General features: G+C 39.5%; 2 protein-coding genes across 2 annotated transcripts; one reads left to right on the top strand and one right to left on the bottom strand.

Annotated features, from left to right (window-relative positions):
* Window positions 1-5,451: 5,451 nt before the first annotated feature.
* LOC141758477 (elastase-1) lies at window positions 5,452-8,475 on the top strand. The gene is made up of 6 exons (XM_074619947.1): window positions 5,452-5,587; window positions 5,695-5,804; window positions 6,530-6,624; window positions 6,751-7,031; window positions 7,529-7,692; window positions 8,059-8,475. The coding sequence occupies exons 1-6, from the start codon at window positions 5,452-5,454 to the stop codon at window positions 8,236-8,238; spliced, it is 966 nt and encodes a 321-aa protein (XP_074476048.1). The 3' UTR covers window positions 8,239-8,475.
* Window positions 8,476-8,506: 31 nt separating this feature from the next.
* On the bottom strand, window positions 8,507-12,327 carry timm23a (translocase of inner mitochondrial membrane 23 homolog a (yeast)). Its single transcript, XM_074619948.1, has 7 exons — window positions 11,880-12,327; window positions 11,682-11,740; window positions 11,487-11,580; window positions 10,414-10,498; window positions 10,255-10,313; window positions 10,047-10,157; window positions 8,507-9,319 (listed from the first exon to the last, which is right to left on the bottom strand). Exons 1-7 carry the CDS (start codon window positions 11,980-11,982, stop codon window positions 9,201-9,203), a joined length of 630 nt encoding a protein of 209 aa, XP_074476049.1. The 5' UTR covers window positions 11,983-12,327; the 3' UTR covers window positions 8,507-9,200.
* Window positions 12,328-16,492: the final 4,165 nt, after the last annotated feature.

Here is a 16,492-nt window from a genome sequence, read left to right as displayed (position 1 = left end):
AGGTCACCCCTGGTTTCTTCCTTGAGCGACTCGCTATTGGGTAGCTGCTGCAGCTGCAACTTGAACACCAGAAAGGGCATCACGAAGGCTGAGGTGTTCAGGGAGGAAGGTACAATGACTTCACAGCGGGAGCTGGTGGACGCCGCGGTGCAGACGACCTCTCCCAACGGCTCCACGTGGGGCCTCCAGAGGTACAACACGGGCTCCCACTCCTTCTTGGGCTCGCCGCCTGGATCGAGACTGAACCTGAAGACCTCAGTGGGGTCCAACTCCAATCTGGTGTCCCCGTCCTCCAGCATGTTCCCAGTGAGCAGCGAAGATGAGGAGGAGGAGGAGAGGCAAGAAGGCGACCCTACGTGGGACGACGACTCTGCGTCCTCGCACGATCTGGAAAGGAGGAGGTCGTGTCTGAAGATGAAGATCGAGAGGGGCGCGGTGGGGAGGAGGAGCAGCATGAAGCAGGTGCAGTGGGACGAGGACGGGATGACGTGGGACGTCCACGGGGCGTCGCTGGACCCGGAGGAGCTGAGCACAGCCATACGGAAACATCTGGAGATCCAGAACAGCCCCCGACCTAAAAAACGTACGTCGAAGAAGAAGAAAGCGCCGAAGCCTCCTCTCATATCGAGCGTGGTGAAGGCCATGACCCCAGAACTGCATCCACCTGTGATGATTATCACCTCCGCTTGTACGGATGGCGAGAGCGAGGAGACACCAGACGGAGCAAGGAGAGAGCCGGAGGAGGCGGGAGGAGGCAAAAAGGAGTTAACCGTAGAAGCTGTTCGTAGAATAAGCAGAGCAGAGGCAGCTTACGCTAGAGAAGACGACGAGGTGCTCAGAGAGGAAGGCACCAGCGATCCTAAATCACCCTCCACTGGGAGCGGACACAGCCGCAAGAGGAGTGGGATCAGGTCTCTGAGGTGGTGTGGAGGCTCCAGGAAGGCAGACGACTGATCCTGGAGACTAATCTAATTATATTGATTACCCATAGCTGATCAGTTTGCACAATAACAAACTCTGAATGAAGCTCAAAGAGACACTGGGAAGCAGCTCTCACGTTCATTTTATCCTGCTGTTGTCGAAACTTTTGGTTGTTTGGTAAAAAGGTGGAGATGAAATGTTAGAAAATTGACTTCATTTTACAGGTCTGCAAATTTCATGGTAATTAGGTGATAATTAGCAAGTAACCTATTTGAAATTTATTTGGAATTACTGCAAAATTACCACAATATTTACCTCAAAAATTATCGAAAATGACTTTATTATATCATTATTTAATGCTAAAATAGCATATAATGGTTAAAATAGACTTATTGTCTACACAAATGTAGTTTTTTAAGAAATTTCAAATAAGTTATTTGCTTATTATTTTCTATTTATCAGCAGACATGGAAATAAAGGATATAAATTAACTTTGTATTCTTTTCCTGGATATGTATTAAATAAATTACCAGCTATTGGGAAATAGCGGAATATAATTATTAAATTATGTTTATAATAAAGTAATTTTCGACAGATTTTGAGGTAAATATTGGGGTAATTTGGCAGTAATTCCAAAGAAATTTCAAATAGAAATTAAATTTGTGTACCTGTAAAATGAAGTGTTACTAAAATGTGTTCCTCTACTCATTAGGATCCGCTGTTTAGAAATGGAGTAATTTCAGGTGACCAGATAGCCGAGTGGTTAGGACGCAAATGTCTGAGCAGCGAGCCCCCAGTTTTATTTCCGGCTGACCAGACCGTTCCCCACATTTCCTGTCTCTCTCCCAAGGCCCAAAAAATAAGCTTAAAATAAAAGAAGGGGCGTAATTTCTACTTGTAATTTCTCTATTTTCTTACTAAAATCTCTCTACACGTTGTCCTCTTACTGTTCAGTCCTATAGTGCAGATGAGAGAAGAGAGGAGTTAATAAAATGTTGATATTTTCATCCGAGTTAAATTATATGTATCTGTACATACAGGCTGCCCTTACTTGATTGTTGAGGTTTTTTTAAGGCTGACAGGAATAATACCTGTAGACACTATTCGTAACATAAAAAGCAATTCATCCTCCTCTGCATGTTTTTTTCAGATACATCTTATTTGTTTAATTTAAAGATTTCTAAAAAGGCAGTAAAGGATTCACCATTCATGTAGAATTTTATCTTTGTATCTCTGTTGCTAAAAAAAAAACTTTTTGTTTTTAGATAGCAGTTGAAAAATATTTATTTATTTATTTATTTACTTATTTTTAATATTATTATTATTATTTTATTTATTTTTATTATTATCATCATAACTGCAGTTTTGAAGTACTTGTACTTTTCTTGAGCCTGACCAATTCTGGACTTTTGAGGCAAATACTGATATCTATATTTGAGCGTTTTTAAATGTCTGATATCTTTTCTTTTAAAAAATATATAAACACATAACATAATCTAACATAATTAACATTTATTTATATGGATCCTTTAAATTTGGTGATTTAATGAATGTGACATGAAACATATCTTGCAATGTCTTTGTACGTCTACTTTACTACATTTCAAAGGGAAATACGGTACATTTTAATCCACAACATTATTAAAGTTACTTGTGCTTGATTGTAAACACAAAACATCAAATCCGTTTATAAGATATGATACACTGTTACCAACCAAGCAGGATATAAAGTAGTTAAAAGTAGCTCCACCTCAGCCAACGACATTGGTAAAATGCAGTTTACACATAATATTTATACTAATATAACATGGTTAAAGGCTCAGTTCTGCATAATGAATCTTTAAGGACATTTAGCTGACAATAATTCTGTACTTGTACTGAAGTAAAAGACCTGTATACTTCTGCCACTTCTATTTGTTTTTGCACACTTTTGTAACAAGTTTCTTGAGTCTTTGTTTGTCATAAATCTTTGAACCTGAGACGATTTATTTTTCTGGACATAAGAAAAAAATCCCAGCCAAGATCTGACAAATGTGGGAAGTGATATAGAGGCACAAATCAGGATTAACTCTCAAATATTTACACAGATCATGACACAGGAGGTGACTCAGCTCAAACATGTTGTTAGAGAATAAACACTAACTCAAAAACACACCAAACTCTCTCTCCCTCTCTTCCCACACTCGCTCAACTCTCTCACTCACTGTGGTAAAAACATACACAAAGTTGAGTTGCATGAACCACGGCGGTGGAGAGGTTTGACCATTCAGGCGCTGCCATTCAGATGAGCGGGCACATTCTCTCTCTTTCACCGACGGGAAAAAAAGCTCAACTCACTAGCGGCTTCCACTGCAGTTATTGTTGTCATATTTTCACAGATGTGTGTAGAGCGGGCAACAGGTTCTCTGCTGCTTTCTGTTTATTTATTCTTATTTTCTGGTCTTAAAGGGTCAATGCACCCAAATTACATAAACATACAGTAGATGTTTTTTTCCACTGCCCTCTTGTGGTATCTAGCCACGCAGATAGTTTAATTTGCCCTTTCAGGTCAAATCAGTGCAGCTGTCACTTTAAATTTTCCATAAAATACTTTAGTGAGTAGTTCCACTGACAACTGTCAACATCTGACAACTGTAAATATGCTAATAAAAGTATGTTTTTTGTTATTTGTAAAAACCGACTAGCCTGACCGGTACTGGATTTTTTAAGCTGATACAGATATCGATATTTAAGAGTTAGAAAAATGTGATAACGTTATATTTTCTATTGAACAATTGTGACCTTGATATTGAATGAAGTTGTAATGATTGAAGTTGAAAAACAAGAGAGAGTCATACGTCAGCATACGTCAGCAAATATGCTCACAGTAATAATTTTAACATGTTGATTTGTAGCAGGTATAATGATCAAGTTCACCATCTTAGTTTACCATGTTAGCATGCATTAGCACTAAACACAAGGTACACCTAAAGCCGATTGAAATACTGTTAGTTTTGCAGATATTTCATCATAAAACATTTTATTGGACACATTGAAATGTTGACCTGATGATGGCGCATGATCACCAAAGTTATTACAATTCATCCTGAATGTCTGTACCACAGACTGTATATAAGAAGTGGATGTAGTCACTGTGACGTCACACATTGGTTTGTGGACGGATTTGAAGCCTCAGTTCGTCATTTTGGCCGTAGCCATCTCGTTTTTTTGCAACCAGAAGTGACATGAGTGGGTGGAGCTAAATAATACATTTTTAGTGGACCAAAAAGGTTATAATTAACTTTCATGGACTGAGTTAAAGTTGTAAGACATAAACACGGACAACTCCCAGACCGGACAACGCCGTGGTAGCGACCTGTCAATCACAAGGTAGCCACGTCCTAAAGCATCCCCTGCTTTATGGTTTATTTGACTCTAAATGGGACCATAATTTACTAAATGAACATCATGCTGTATTGAAGAAGACTTGAAACTAGAGATTGAGACCATAAACTCATGTTTACAATGTTTACTGAGGCAATAAATCAAGTGAGAAGTAGGCTCATTTTCTCAGACTTTTATACAATCAGACTTATTTTTGCAACCAGAGGAGTCGCCCCCTGCTGGCTGTTAGAGAGAATGCAAGTTTAAGATACTTCAGCGTTGGCTTCACTTTTCAGACCTGGAGGTTGCCCACTGGTCGGTGACTAACTTCATGGCAATCCATCCAAAAGTTGTCGAGATATTTCACTTAAAACTACACATGTTAACGTCCCGGTGGTGATATAGAGGGAAAGTCAGGGGATCACCAAAGTCATTATGAGTCATTCTCTGAGGATCATTAATGTCTGTGCAAAACGCAGCGCCAATCCATTCAATAGTTGCCACGTTATTTCACCTAAAACTGAAAGTGGTTGGACAACATTGCCATCCACAGAGTCATGCTCAAACTTGTCAGTGCTCTCTGATGAAACAAAACTTTCTGTGCAATTTTATGTTATTTATCAGCCAACGTCTAAGCTGATACCAATATATCTGACATAAGCTTCAAGTCTTTTCTCTCTTCATCTGACTCAACAAGTATAAATGTCCATCTTTAGGCAGGTAAACACGCCGGTAACAACATCTTTTGTCCTGAGTCATGTTTACACAGGATGAACTATAGTGGAGATCTGGTATATCAGAGAGAAAGGTCACGTTAAGGTCACTATGTCACTGTTGTAGGTCACGTGACATGATGTGATGTTTGTGTAGGGTAGTGTATCGCCTTTGTGCTGCGTGCATGTTGCTGTACTGTGAGCATACTACAGTTTATGTATGTGAAAGTGCTGATGGGACTCCACGAAATCCCCTTTTTTTCTCAGCTGCAGTGGAAACTCGCAGCTACAGGAGAACAATCCAGCGCTCGGGCTTTGTTGTGACACGGCTCATTGTCTCCGCTGTAACGTGTGTGTGTGTGTGTACTGTATTTGTACTTGTGTATGTACATTTGCATGCTGCCTGGTATAAATAGCGTGGGATGTGTGCCGGCCGGTGATTCTGTGATTGACGATGGCTGTACCTGGACCTCCTCTGCTCCTCTTTCTGTCTCTGCTGCTGCCGCTGCTGTTGAGCAAGGCATCGCTGCCTGCAGATGCGTACACACTGACCCCCGGACGACAGCCACAGCACAAGCTGCTCCACTTGGGTGAGGGCAAAGAAACACAGAAACACGTCACCTTCAAGGCTCCTGTTAAAACATACTTTAACATGTCTGATGTCTGTTTTTTGGGGCTTCATCTTGTCTCCTCTCAGACTGGCCGAGGGACTGTGGTATGGCTCACTTCAAGCCCAACATGGCGGAGAGGATCGTGTCTGGGAACGAGGCCAGACCTCACTCTTGGCCCTGGCAGGTCTCTCTGCAGGTAACTCTCACTTTGTATTGACCAGGGTTATTATAGTAATCTAAAACTGAAACTAAAACGAAAATAAACAGTGAAAAATAGTTTTAGTGAACTGACACTAAATAAAAACTAAACTGAAACAATATTGCCTGGGTAAAAAAAAGAAAAGAAATTAATTTAAATTCATTTCAGCTTTAGTTTTTTACCGAAAAAAGGAGACGGCATGAATTTCCGCCAACTCTGATGAAACTGAACCACAGAAATTGAACCTTCCAGGAGATGGCGCTATGTTGTAATTGCTTCACTTAAAGCAGCAGTAGGTGAGATTGGAGCAAATATGATTAAAAAAAGTTATTTTTATAAAACGGTCGCTATATCGTGTCCAATAATAAATATATACATACATATATATGAAGGGCTCATTCTTAGCGGACGAAAACAACGATTAATGAAAACATAGTTATGAATACTATAATACATTTCTGCTAATAGAGCTCCTGAAATGCTACACACCATTCCTTTAATGTATGTAGTTACTGTGAATTAATATTCCTTAATTGATGATCTATTGAGTGTGAGCTAATCGCATGGTGAGCAACAGGAATTTGTGATTCATTCTGCATTAGGTCATGTGTTAAATCACTACGAGTGACATTAGTTAGGCATTACGTAAGAATATGATTTGTGCCCTTATTATAAAGCGTGATCTCACATCACTGAGGAAGCTGTCTGGTTGTTTCTCGTAGGTTCGTCCCAGGGGAAGTAAACATTACATCCATGTCTGCGGAGGAACTCTCATCCACAAGAACTGGGTCCTCACTGCTGCTCACTGCTTCCAGAAGTAAGAAACCATAAACACAGAAGAAGAAACACAGATTTAGTTGTTTGAATAATTTTTTTGTGGGAAAAAAACCCACAATGAGAACCACAAAGGTCTTGCTTTAACTGTTTTTGTGTGGCCTCTCAGGGGTAAAGCTGAGGATGCTGGGAGCTGGAGGATCGTCCTGGGGAAGCACAAGCTGAGGCGCTCAGAGACGGCAGAGAGGATTTTCCCCGTGAAGAGAATCTACCGGCACGAGAACTTCCGGTACCCGACTCACAGCGAGCTGGACTACGACATCGCCCTGGTTAAGGCCGCCACGGATATCGTCCCTTCGAACTTCATCCGCTACGCCTGCCTGCCGCGCAAGCAGACCAGCCTCACTCCGGGACACTACTGCTGGGTCACAGGCTGGGGGGACACCCGGGGTGAGTGGAAGACAATGATCAACCAGCTGTTATAGGAAAATAATCAATAGGATTCATCCTCTGGGGAGCATGAACGTGTACAAAACGTTGTGGCCATCTTGTTCAACAGTTGTGATATTTCAGTCTGGACCAGAGTGATTATCGTTCCGCTAGCGTGGATAAAAAGTCAAGAGAAGTAGAAATCTAAATGCAGGTTTTAGGGCTAACCTCCTTCAGTCGAATAATCTGTCATTTTGGTCTCGGTCGACTGAGATTTCTTCAGTCGATTAGTCGTTTTTTTATGCTTCTTTCATGCTGAATGACTTATTTCCATGAAACGTATGAGCACATCTCTGGTAAACGCAAGATTTAAAGTGGTGCTTTTGTGATTCTTTGAGGAGAAATTCAGTTTTATAGATCAACTAATCGATAAGTCGACAAAATATGTGTGTTAGTCGATTAAGAATGTCTTTGGTCGAGCACAGCTCGTTTAAATCTAAATTATTGTCCTTGAACAGGTGGGAAGGAGAATGTGTCTCTGGCAGAAGCCCTGAATCAAGCCCGCCTGCCCATCATTGACCACAAGACCTGCCGGCAGAAGAAATTCTGGGGCGACCGCGTGCGAGACTCTATGATCTGTGCCGGGATCAGGGACACCGAGGGCCCGCCTGCTGCATGCCAGGTAGGACTGAGGTTTACAGACGCAACTGTTGGAGGTAGAAGTGAGAATTAATTATTTAATAAAAAGGATGTCCTGATATAAAGTTTATCAGCTAATTTTATCTGTAGTTTGGGATTTATCCTATAATTAAATATTAATGTCAATGTGTACTTTATTTATTATTATCTTTTTTTTTTTTTTGTTCTTTATCGTCTTTGCAACTGGCAATGGGTGAGGGCAAAGCTGGCATAAGGCGGTCGCATAGGGCGCCACCTTCTGGGGGGCGCTGGTGACCCTTTCCTAAATAAATAAATAAATAAATAAATAAATTATTATGGGAAAAAAAGGACGTCCTTACCATAAACTCTCTCCTCCTTCCTCTCCCAGGGTGACTCTGGTGGTCCTCTGCTGTGCCAGCAGGGCCAGGACCGCTGGGAGGTTCACGGCGTGGTGAGCTTCGGCCCCATCGGCTGCACCGTGGAGAACAAACCCAGCGTCTTCACCCGCACCCGCACCTACATCCCCTGGATCGAGGCAACGCGCATCAGGGACTTCTTCCTCCACTAAGTGGGCCGCCTGACTCAGCAAACATAAGCTCTGTTTCATGTCTGACGTCTGCAGACGACTACAATCTGTTTTTTTTCTAAAAGTCTCACATTCAACAACCACTTCAAGATGTAAATACATGTTCTGAATGTGAAATTGTTTTCTAACACACCATATTACAGTCTACACTGTGCACTACTCTGTGGCAGAGCACTGCACAGTATACACTACTCACAACCTTTTACACTCAGTCTACATTTACGCAATAAAATTGGTTAAAAGCAACATCTTTGTCAACATTTCCAATTTTTTTTAATATATTTTTCAACACAATGGATTTGATGGAGACACAAACAGCTTTACAGTGATTTCTTCTTGCAGTGAAACAGAAACCACTGCAGATACGCTTCAATAAATATGAGTAGAGCTGACCCGATAAGGCTAAGCTCTGTCTGTAGATCGTAGATGAAAATCTCTTTGCTCTTCTACTACAGAAGAGTCTTTCAGTCCAGAATCAGTACATTCATCTGGTGAACCACACACACACCAGATGTCATCTTACAAATTGGCTCATTTAACCCAAACATCATGGGTTCATTGATTTCAAAACTAGCATCAAAGAAGACTAATAAGACTCCCATAAACAATGATAGAACAAACACACCTCTATAAAACATCCCCACGGTGTCTTCTCATTACTGATCACATCAGTGACGGAGGATATTATGAGGAGAGGGGTGTTACAAGACGGTCATCTGGATTCCCAGAGGAATTTAGTCCAATCTTCTTTTAATTCCCCAGAGTGCTCCAGGAAAGGAAAGTGGCTACAGAAGGGGAACCAGCAAATTGGGACCGACCCACAATTCCCTGAAAAGCACACTGCATTTGACCAGAGTCTAATTCCTCTTAGCGCTGTGGTTAAAGGCGGTGTCCCGGAGAGATATTTGGCCCTAAGTGTAGAAGTAGATGTATGTGGGAGGAAGTTAATACAGCCTGGAGGGAGAGGGGGAGCCGGTGATGTGGTCCCAGTTGCTGTAGAGAGCGTAGGCACCAGACAAGGCTAAACCAGCCAGACCTCCTCGGGCCACACCCTTTAGGCCACCTGCAAACACACAGCAGTAACAGAATGAGTGGTGACGCTAATAAAATAAACATGCATCAAAAATAATTCTTATTTTAATTCACCCAAAGTAACAGATGGTTGGAGCTCAACAGATTTAGTGTAAGATAATTTATCGACTCTCCAAAAATTGGTGCTTTTCAATGAATTTCTGCACATTAATTGTACTTCACAACACGCATAGAGAGTATTTACATATTATAAGATAAATTAAAATATAGAGGTGGTCAAATTGCAATAGTTATCAAACATATGAGGGGACAATGTGAAATTTTCATGACACGATTAGCCTGGCCAAAAATAATTGCAATTCACGATATTATCCTGATAATCATCAAAATACTCTTAAAATGGCACTAAGACGTACTGTTATCACTTTACCTTACATTTAGTTAAGAAACAATTTTTTTATTGCATCACAGATAGGACACATCTTTTTTTAGAACATCTTTTTTAGTGAAAAACAATAATAAAAAAAAAATGTAAATAAGGTAATCATATAAATATATCACACGGTCAACCTGCAAAAATAAAGGATACATATAAAAAAAGTGAGTCTGTTTTTTCTTACATTATAATTCCTGTATTTTCTAAATCAGGCTCTATTTTTCACCTCTCTAAATAGCGAAAACCTGTAATTTTACCTCAATAACACATGGAGATACACAAACACATGAAAGGCAGATAAACAAGCAGAAAAGACACTTACTGGCTGATTTAAAGAGCATCCCAGTTAGCGTCCCAGCAGCCACTGTGTTAATGTCATCTTCTGCTCCTCTGGCCTTCTCTATCGCCACGCCAAAAACACTATATAACAAGGCTGCAACGGCAAAGAAAAAGGCACTGAGTTTTATAAGAGGAAGCAAAAAGAAAAAACATATACAGTAGCTTTGACAGTTACATTATAATGGTCTTACCAACTGAGCCCAGAGAGTTGGCCCATGAAGCACCCTGTCTGGTCACCATGTTGAGAATCCTGAGGAGAGAAAACAAACATTTAGAGGACAGGTCAAGTGATCCAGGTGTAATAATAGGAATAACACTACTGGTAAACTGAACTGTGTCTCCATACTCACTGTACATTGCGAGGTTTGGACCATCCCATGTCTCTAGTCTCCTTCAGGCTCACCCTGAGACCATTTAAAGCTCCGAATGCAGCTCCTGTAGTCAAAACAAAGAGGCAGAAAGACTGAGTGAGGCATTAGGTGAAAACAATGAAAACATCAAAATGTGATTGTTAAACATGTCATTCCAAAGATCATAATCTGCTGCTGTTAACAGCCTCTTCTCTTCTGAGAAGGCTTTCCACAAGACGTTTGAACAAGAAGCTTCAACCTGGCTGAAGGGATTAGCTCCCATTCAGCCACAACATCATTATTAAGGTTGGCTTGTCACTGATGTTGGGTGATGAGGTCTGGCTCCCAGTTCATCGTAAAGGTTTCAGATGTCGAGGTAAAGACTCTCTGCAGGCCTCCCGTTATTCCAAACCAAACAACTCTGTTGCCACAAAGTTGGAACTATATTATTATCTAAGCGTCATTTTATGCTGTAGAATTTAGATTTTCTCTCATTTAAACCACAGGACCAAACTCAAGAGAAGTCACAGAAACAACTTTGCAATATGTTTGACAGTGCTGTACACAGGAGGGCTAAACAGATAACTATAGATACCTCATATCCACTACACTCAGAGTTTGAGCTCCTCCCATCTGGCCGTTGATTTAGGGTCCCAAGGGTCAACATGTATAAGAAGTCTTTTATTCCCTATGCCATACAGGCATTTAACTTAGAATGACTGCACTAGGGAACTCTTATTTCATAAGATGTGCCCTCTTATTATTATCATAACATGCTACTACCTGTCCATTGCACTATTGTACACTGTATATTTGTGTTTTTTATTGGTGTGTTGTGTTGTGTGTGTTCTGTAACTTTATTTGGAGAAGCAATAAAGTCTATCTATACTATCTGTCTATACATGATGTATAAAAGTAAACAGCAGTGTCTGCATACTTCTGACATATATAGTACTCTCATTTTTACTTAATATTTCACAATTATAGGAAACAAAATTTAAAAAAAGTATGTTTTAGGTACAATTTAATGACGTCATGTGACCCTGTGGTGTAAACAGGTGTTTGTCTCTTACCAGTCATGCAGGATCCTCCAATGGTAAAGAAAGCCAGTTCAAACCTCCCTCTTGTTTTATTGGCGCCTGTAGGCAGAATGAACTCATCTGTGTCCTGAAACACAACATTAATAACTGTTACAGTCAGAAAACACAACAACAACATTCATTAACTTAACACCAGCTAATAATATGCTACTTTAGCTGTTAGCTCACCTGAACCAGGTAACGAGGGTCGACGTTGAGATAAGGGGACAGAGGACTCATTCCAGTCACTGAAATTACATCACAACAACGTTTAACATTCATATATAGAGAAAGTTGTATTTAAGAGAGAGTTAAAGTTTAATGAAGCAGGCTAACAGAACAGCTGTTAGCAGCTAAAGCTAACTAGCTAAAGCAGTGAGATCTTACAGGGAACTCCAGCCAGCTCTGTGTTGGAGTATTCAGGTGCACCTCCTCCAAACAGACTCCCAAAACCTCCTTTTGCTCCTCCAGATCCCTGTGAGTTGTCCATGTCTGCAGAAGAACCGACGGTGAGGAGTCACCTGGTGAAACACTGGAGCTGCTAGCTGAGCTGATGTGGCTAACAGTTAGCAGAGAGCTGCTAGTCCCAATAAATACTCAAAATACAAGACAAACTGATCAACGACGAGCAGTTAGAGTCACCGACAGCAACACACGTCGTCCTGTTGATGTGTCTGTGTGATCCTGAGTGGGTTTGAAGTGAAAACAGAGTTACAGAGTCCTGAACTAATGTTAGCCTCCTCAAGCTCCTGACCTCCAGCACCACGCTCTGCCGTAAAGCGAGAAGTGACGCAAGAGACGCTGAGCTGTCGTCACGTCAACAAAACTTACCATGAATAGAAGAAAAACAGACAATAGTGTGATAAATGTTAAATTAATCTAATTAATGCTTTCTAAAACATAATTTATTTAAAAGTGATGTGTTAAGCGAAAAAAGCTGTTTTGATAACGTGTGTAAGCCCTGCGTCTTTACGACACCTCCACCTCTTAACCGGAGGGCAAACGGTCAGACGTCAATATTATGAAAATAAAGTCATTATATTAAAAAATAAAATAAAAAAACGATGTTGTAATATTATGAAAATAAAGTCATTATATTAAAAAATAAAAATAAAAAATGTTGTAATATTATGAAAATAAAGTCATTATATTAAAACATTTTTTTCTGTAATTTTATAAAAATAAAGTCATTATATTAAAAAAAAAAAAAAAAAAAAAAAGAAATCGTAATATGAAAATAAAGTCATTATATTAAAAAAAATAAAGTCGTAATTTTATAAAAATAGTTATTATATTAAAAAAAATACAAAAAAAATTCGTAATTTTATGAAAATAGTCATATATAAAAAAAAAAAAAAAAAAAAGAAATTGTAATATCATGAAAATAGTCATATTAAAAAAAAAAAAAAGAAATCGTAATATTATGAAAATAAAGTCATTATATTAAAAAAAAAAAAAAGTTGTAATTTTATAAAAATGAAGTTATTATATTAAAAAAAGAAAAAAATTGTATTATATGAAAAAAATTAATTATATTAAAAAAAAAAAAAAGTCGTAATTTTATGAAAACAGTCATATTAAAAAAAAAAAAAAAAGAAATCGTAATATTATGAAAATAAAGTCGTTATATTAAAAAAAAAAAAAAAATCGTAATTTTATGAAAATAGTCATTATAACATTTCATTAGTCACATTAATCTGTTAATATGAGGACCTTTGATACATCTCTCAGTTGTCTCTTTTCTATCTGGAATAAAGGCACAAAATTGACCCCCAAAATTCAGTTTTTTGCTGCTCACCTGTTGCTGTTTATTGTCAGAAAAACATAGTGGAGTTCTTCATCAGCTACACAGGGAGGCAGCAGAGAGCTGATAGTAAAAACAGCTATAGAGAGGGGTCAAACCTGTTGGTTCTGGTGCTCCTCAGTCCTCAGTCTAATCAGGCCGGATTTAACCCACTGATTTAGTTAAATTTGTGGTATTTGTCACTTGAAGTACGAGAGGTAGAGCTGGGGTTAAATAAATATGACACCTGTCAGGCCTTTTACATGCCTGATTTCCCACCTTTGCAAACCTACTGGGGGTGCTCACCCATGATGCAACAGGGGAGACAGGAAGGACCACACACGCACGCACACATATACACGCACATTTTTGATGCGGCGCGTCCCCGGCCATCTGCTGCCGGTCAAAGGGACAGAGCCACTGAAGGAATTTAGTGTGTTGAATTTCCCGAATAACAGAGCATCTTATTTGGATTCTGCCATTGTGTGTGTGTATTCAGACGGGGCCAAGTGGAGCGATGAAGTTTGCCATTGTCGCCCAGTGTGGGTGTTTTCAGCCTCTCTGGCATGATCTGTGAGTTAGTGTTCTCTGTGTTACTGCCCAGTGTGCCCACTGTCTTTCCCACAATGCTCCATTCAGACCCTGGGCCTCTCTCTCTCTCCGTCTCTCTCTCCGTCTCTCTCTCCGCTAAGCTGCCACCCATTTTGTGCCTCTGGGCTAATCATCATCATCACCACCATCATCATCATCATCATCATTTGGGCTACACACCAAATTTTCACTTGTGGGATAAAATAGCTGTGATGTCATCTTTGTTATCTTTTTTTTTTCCAGCCTTGTTTTCATCCTTCATTTCCTCTCTTCCTCTCTCTCTCCGTCGCTCTCTCTCTTTCTTTCTGTCTCTCTGAGCTCCCAAACACAAAAGACAAGAGAGGCCACGACAGGACCCCAGTGTATGCTGGTTGTCAAGGAGACAAGGAGACAGTGTTGGGTCTTTAAACTGCCTCCGAGGGGTGTGTGGAGTTAGGGGGAGTTGGCCTTATTTACATGGGAAGAGAGGACAAGGGGAGAGTTTGAAATACAACTTCTGAGCAGCTTATATGGGGACTTTCAAGCTAAAAATCATTCCGCCGCTCGCTCGCCCGTCAAATATTTACCAAGCAGAGCTGTTCATTATGTGGAGAATGCTGTGCATACATAGTAATGTAAATCTTTTTCCTCTCTCTCTTTATATCCCCCGCCACCCCTCAACTATACTTTGATTGTAAGCGCTGGGAGCTCTGGGCCCCAGTGTTGGCAATGGGCGAAGAGCTGACTGCAGAATACATTACCAGATGCTTGTTTCATACCAGACTAGGAGGAGAAAAAAAACAGGAAAAACAGAAAGAAGAGTACACACCCATCCACAGACATGCACCCCCACCCATTTTATATCCACAAACTTTCTCTTGCTATCTGCTTCTTCCTGTCCAGAGGATTGTCAGAGAGCGGTCACATTATGTCCTCTCTCTCTCTCTGTTTCTCTCTGTGATCAGGGGGGTTGCAGGCTGGATTCCAAGCCTGAAGTTCAATATCACCCCTCAACTCCACAATGAAGGCAGGAAGGGCAGCGAGAGGACGAATGAGCCACCCACTGCTGCATTCACCACGGAGAAAACCCCATGTGATCCTTTCTTTCCTGCCGTGTGAAACCTTAAATGTGAAGTTTAAAGGGGAACGATACGCCCATTCTCAAAAAAATCATCATCATACATGTTATGGTGTGAGACAATCCACAAAAAAGTATCGGTAAACATGAACAACTCTCTCCCAAATCCAAAAAACTATAGAGTATAAACAGGTATAAAATAGAAAAAACAAATCAGAGTCTCCTATTCATTGTGTATGGAGCAGCTCAAGACTTTATACCCTATGACATCACAAGTTTGAGTTTTAGCCCTCTAGTCGAAATTTTATGAAAATAAAGTCATACTATTTCAAGAAAAAAAGTCATAATATTATGAGAATTAAGTCACAATATTACAAGAAAAAAGTCGTAATTTAATGAGAATAAAGTCATAATATTACAAGAAAAAAGTTATAATTTAATGAGAATAAAGTCATACTATTTCAAGAAAAAAAGTTGCAATATTATAAGAATAAAGTTATAATATTACAAGAAAAAAGTTGTAATTTAATGAGAATAATGTCATAATATTACAAGAAAAAAGTTAGAATTTAATGAGAATAAAGTCATACTATTTCAAGACAAAAAGTTGTAATATTATGAGAATAAAGTCATACTATTCCAAGAATAAAAGTCATAATATATTGAGTATAAAGTCATTATATTACAAGAAAAAAGTTGGAATTTAATGAAAATAAAGTCATTATATTACAAGAAAAAAGTTGGAATTTAATGAAAATAAAGTCATTATATTACAAGAATAAAAGTTGTAATATTATGACTCTATTCTGAAAATCGCAGATTTTCTCTCTCTCGATGTGGCCCTAATACTCTGTCGTACTTTAGCATTGGGCAATGCTAAAGTATGTGGCCATGTGATCCTTTTTTCCTGGCGTGTGAAACCTTAAATGTGAAGTTTAAAGGGGAACTACGCCCATTTAAAAAAAATCATACATGTGATGGTCTAATACAATCCCCAAAAAAAACTGGGTTCACAAATTCAGGCTCCCATTTATGACAGTGCAAGTTTAAGTTTTAGCCCTCTAGTTTTGGGATTTGGGAGAGAGTTGTTCATGTTTACTAATATTTTTTGCACTCTTAAGACCATAGGAATAACATGTATGACTTTTGAAAATGGGCGTGGTTCCCCTTTAAAGAGAACTTCAAGTGTCAAAATAACCCTCTTTATGTTTTAATTTTTAATAAGTGCACCCTTAGAGACAGAAAGAGCCGGATTAAAACACATGTGGGTTATTAGCGGTGAGTTTTCAGATTTCAGGGACACACTGTGATCCTGTGTATTTACTCTGCAGATGTTTGAGGGCGAGCTTGCACAATCAATTTCCCTTTAATTCCCCAGCCATCTCCAAAACCTGACCCCCTCCCCTCCTTCTTCTTCTCCTCTGTTATACATGTGCATGCCTCTGAGAAACCATGGTGAGCTGGGTGTGTTTTGTTCTCTCTTATTACACACATCGATGTGTGCAACGTCTACTTAAATAGCAGATAGAGAACAGAGAGAAAAGAGCACAGGAAAAAAAAGGAGAAGTG

This window comes from Sebastes fasciatus, chromosome 20, assembly GCF_043250625.1.
Source record: "Sebastes fasciatus isolate fSebFas1 chromosome 20, fSebFas1.pri, whole genome shotgun sequence".
Lineage (NCBI taxonomy): Eukaryota > Metazoa > Chordata > Actinopteri > Perciformes > Sebastidae > Sebastes > Sebastes fasciatus.
The sequence above is the reverse complement of the archived record's forward strand: the minus strand, read 5'-3'. Positions and strand labels throughout refer to the sequence as shown.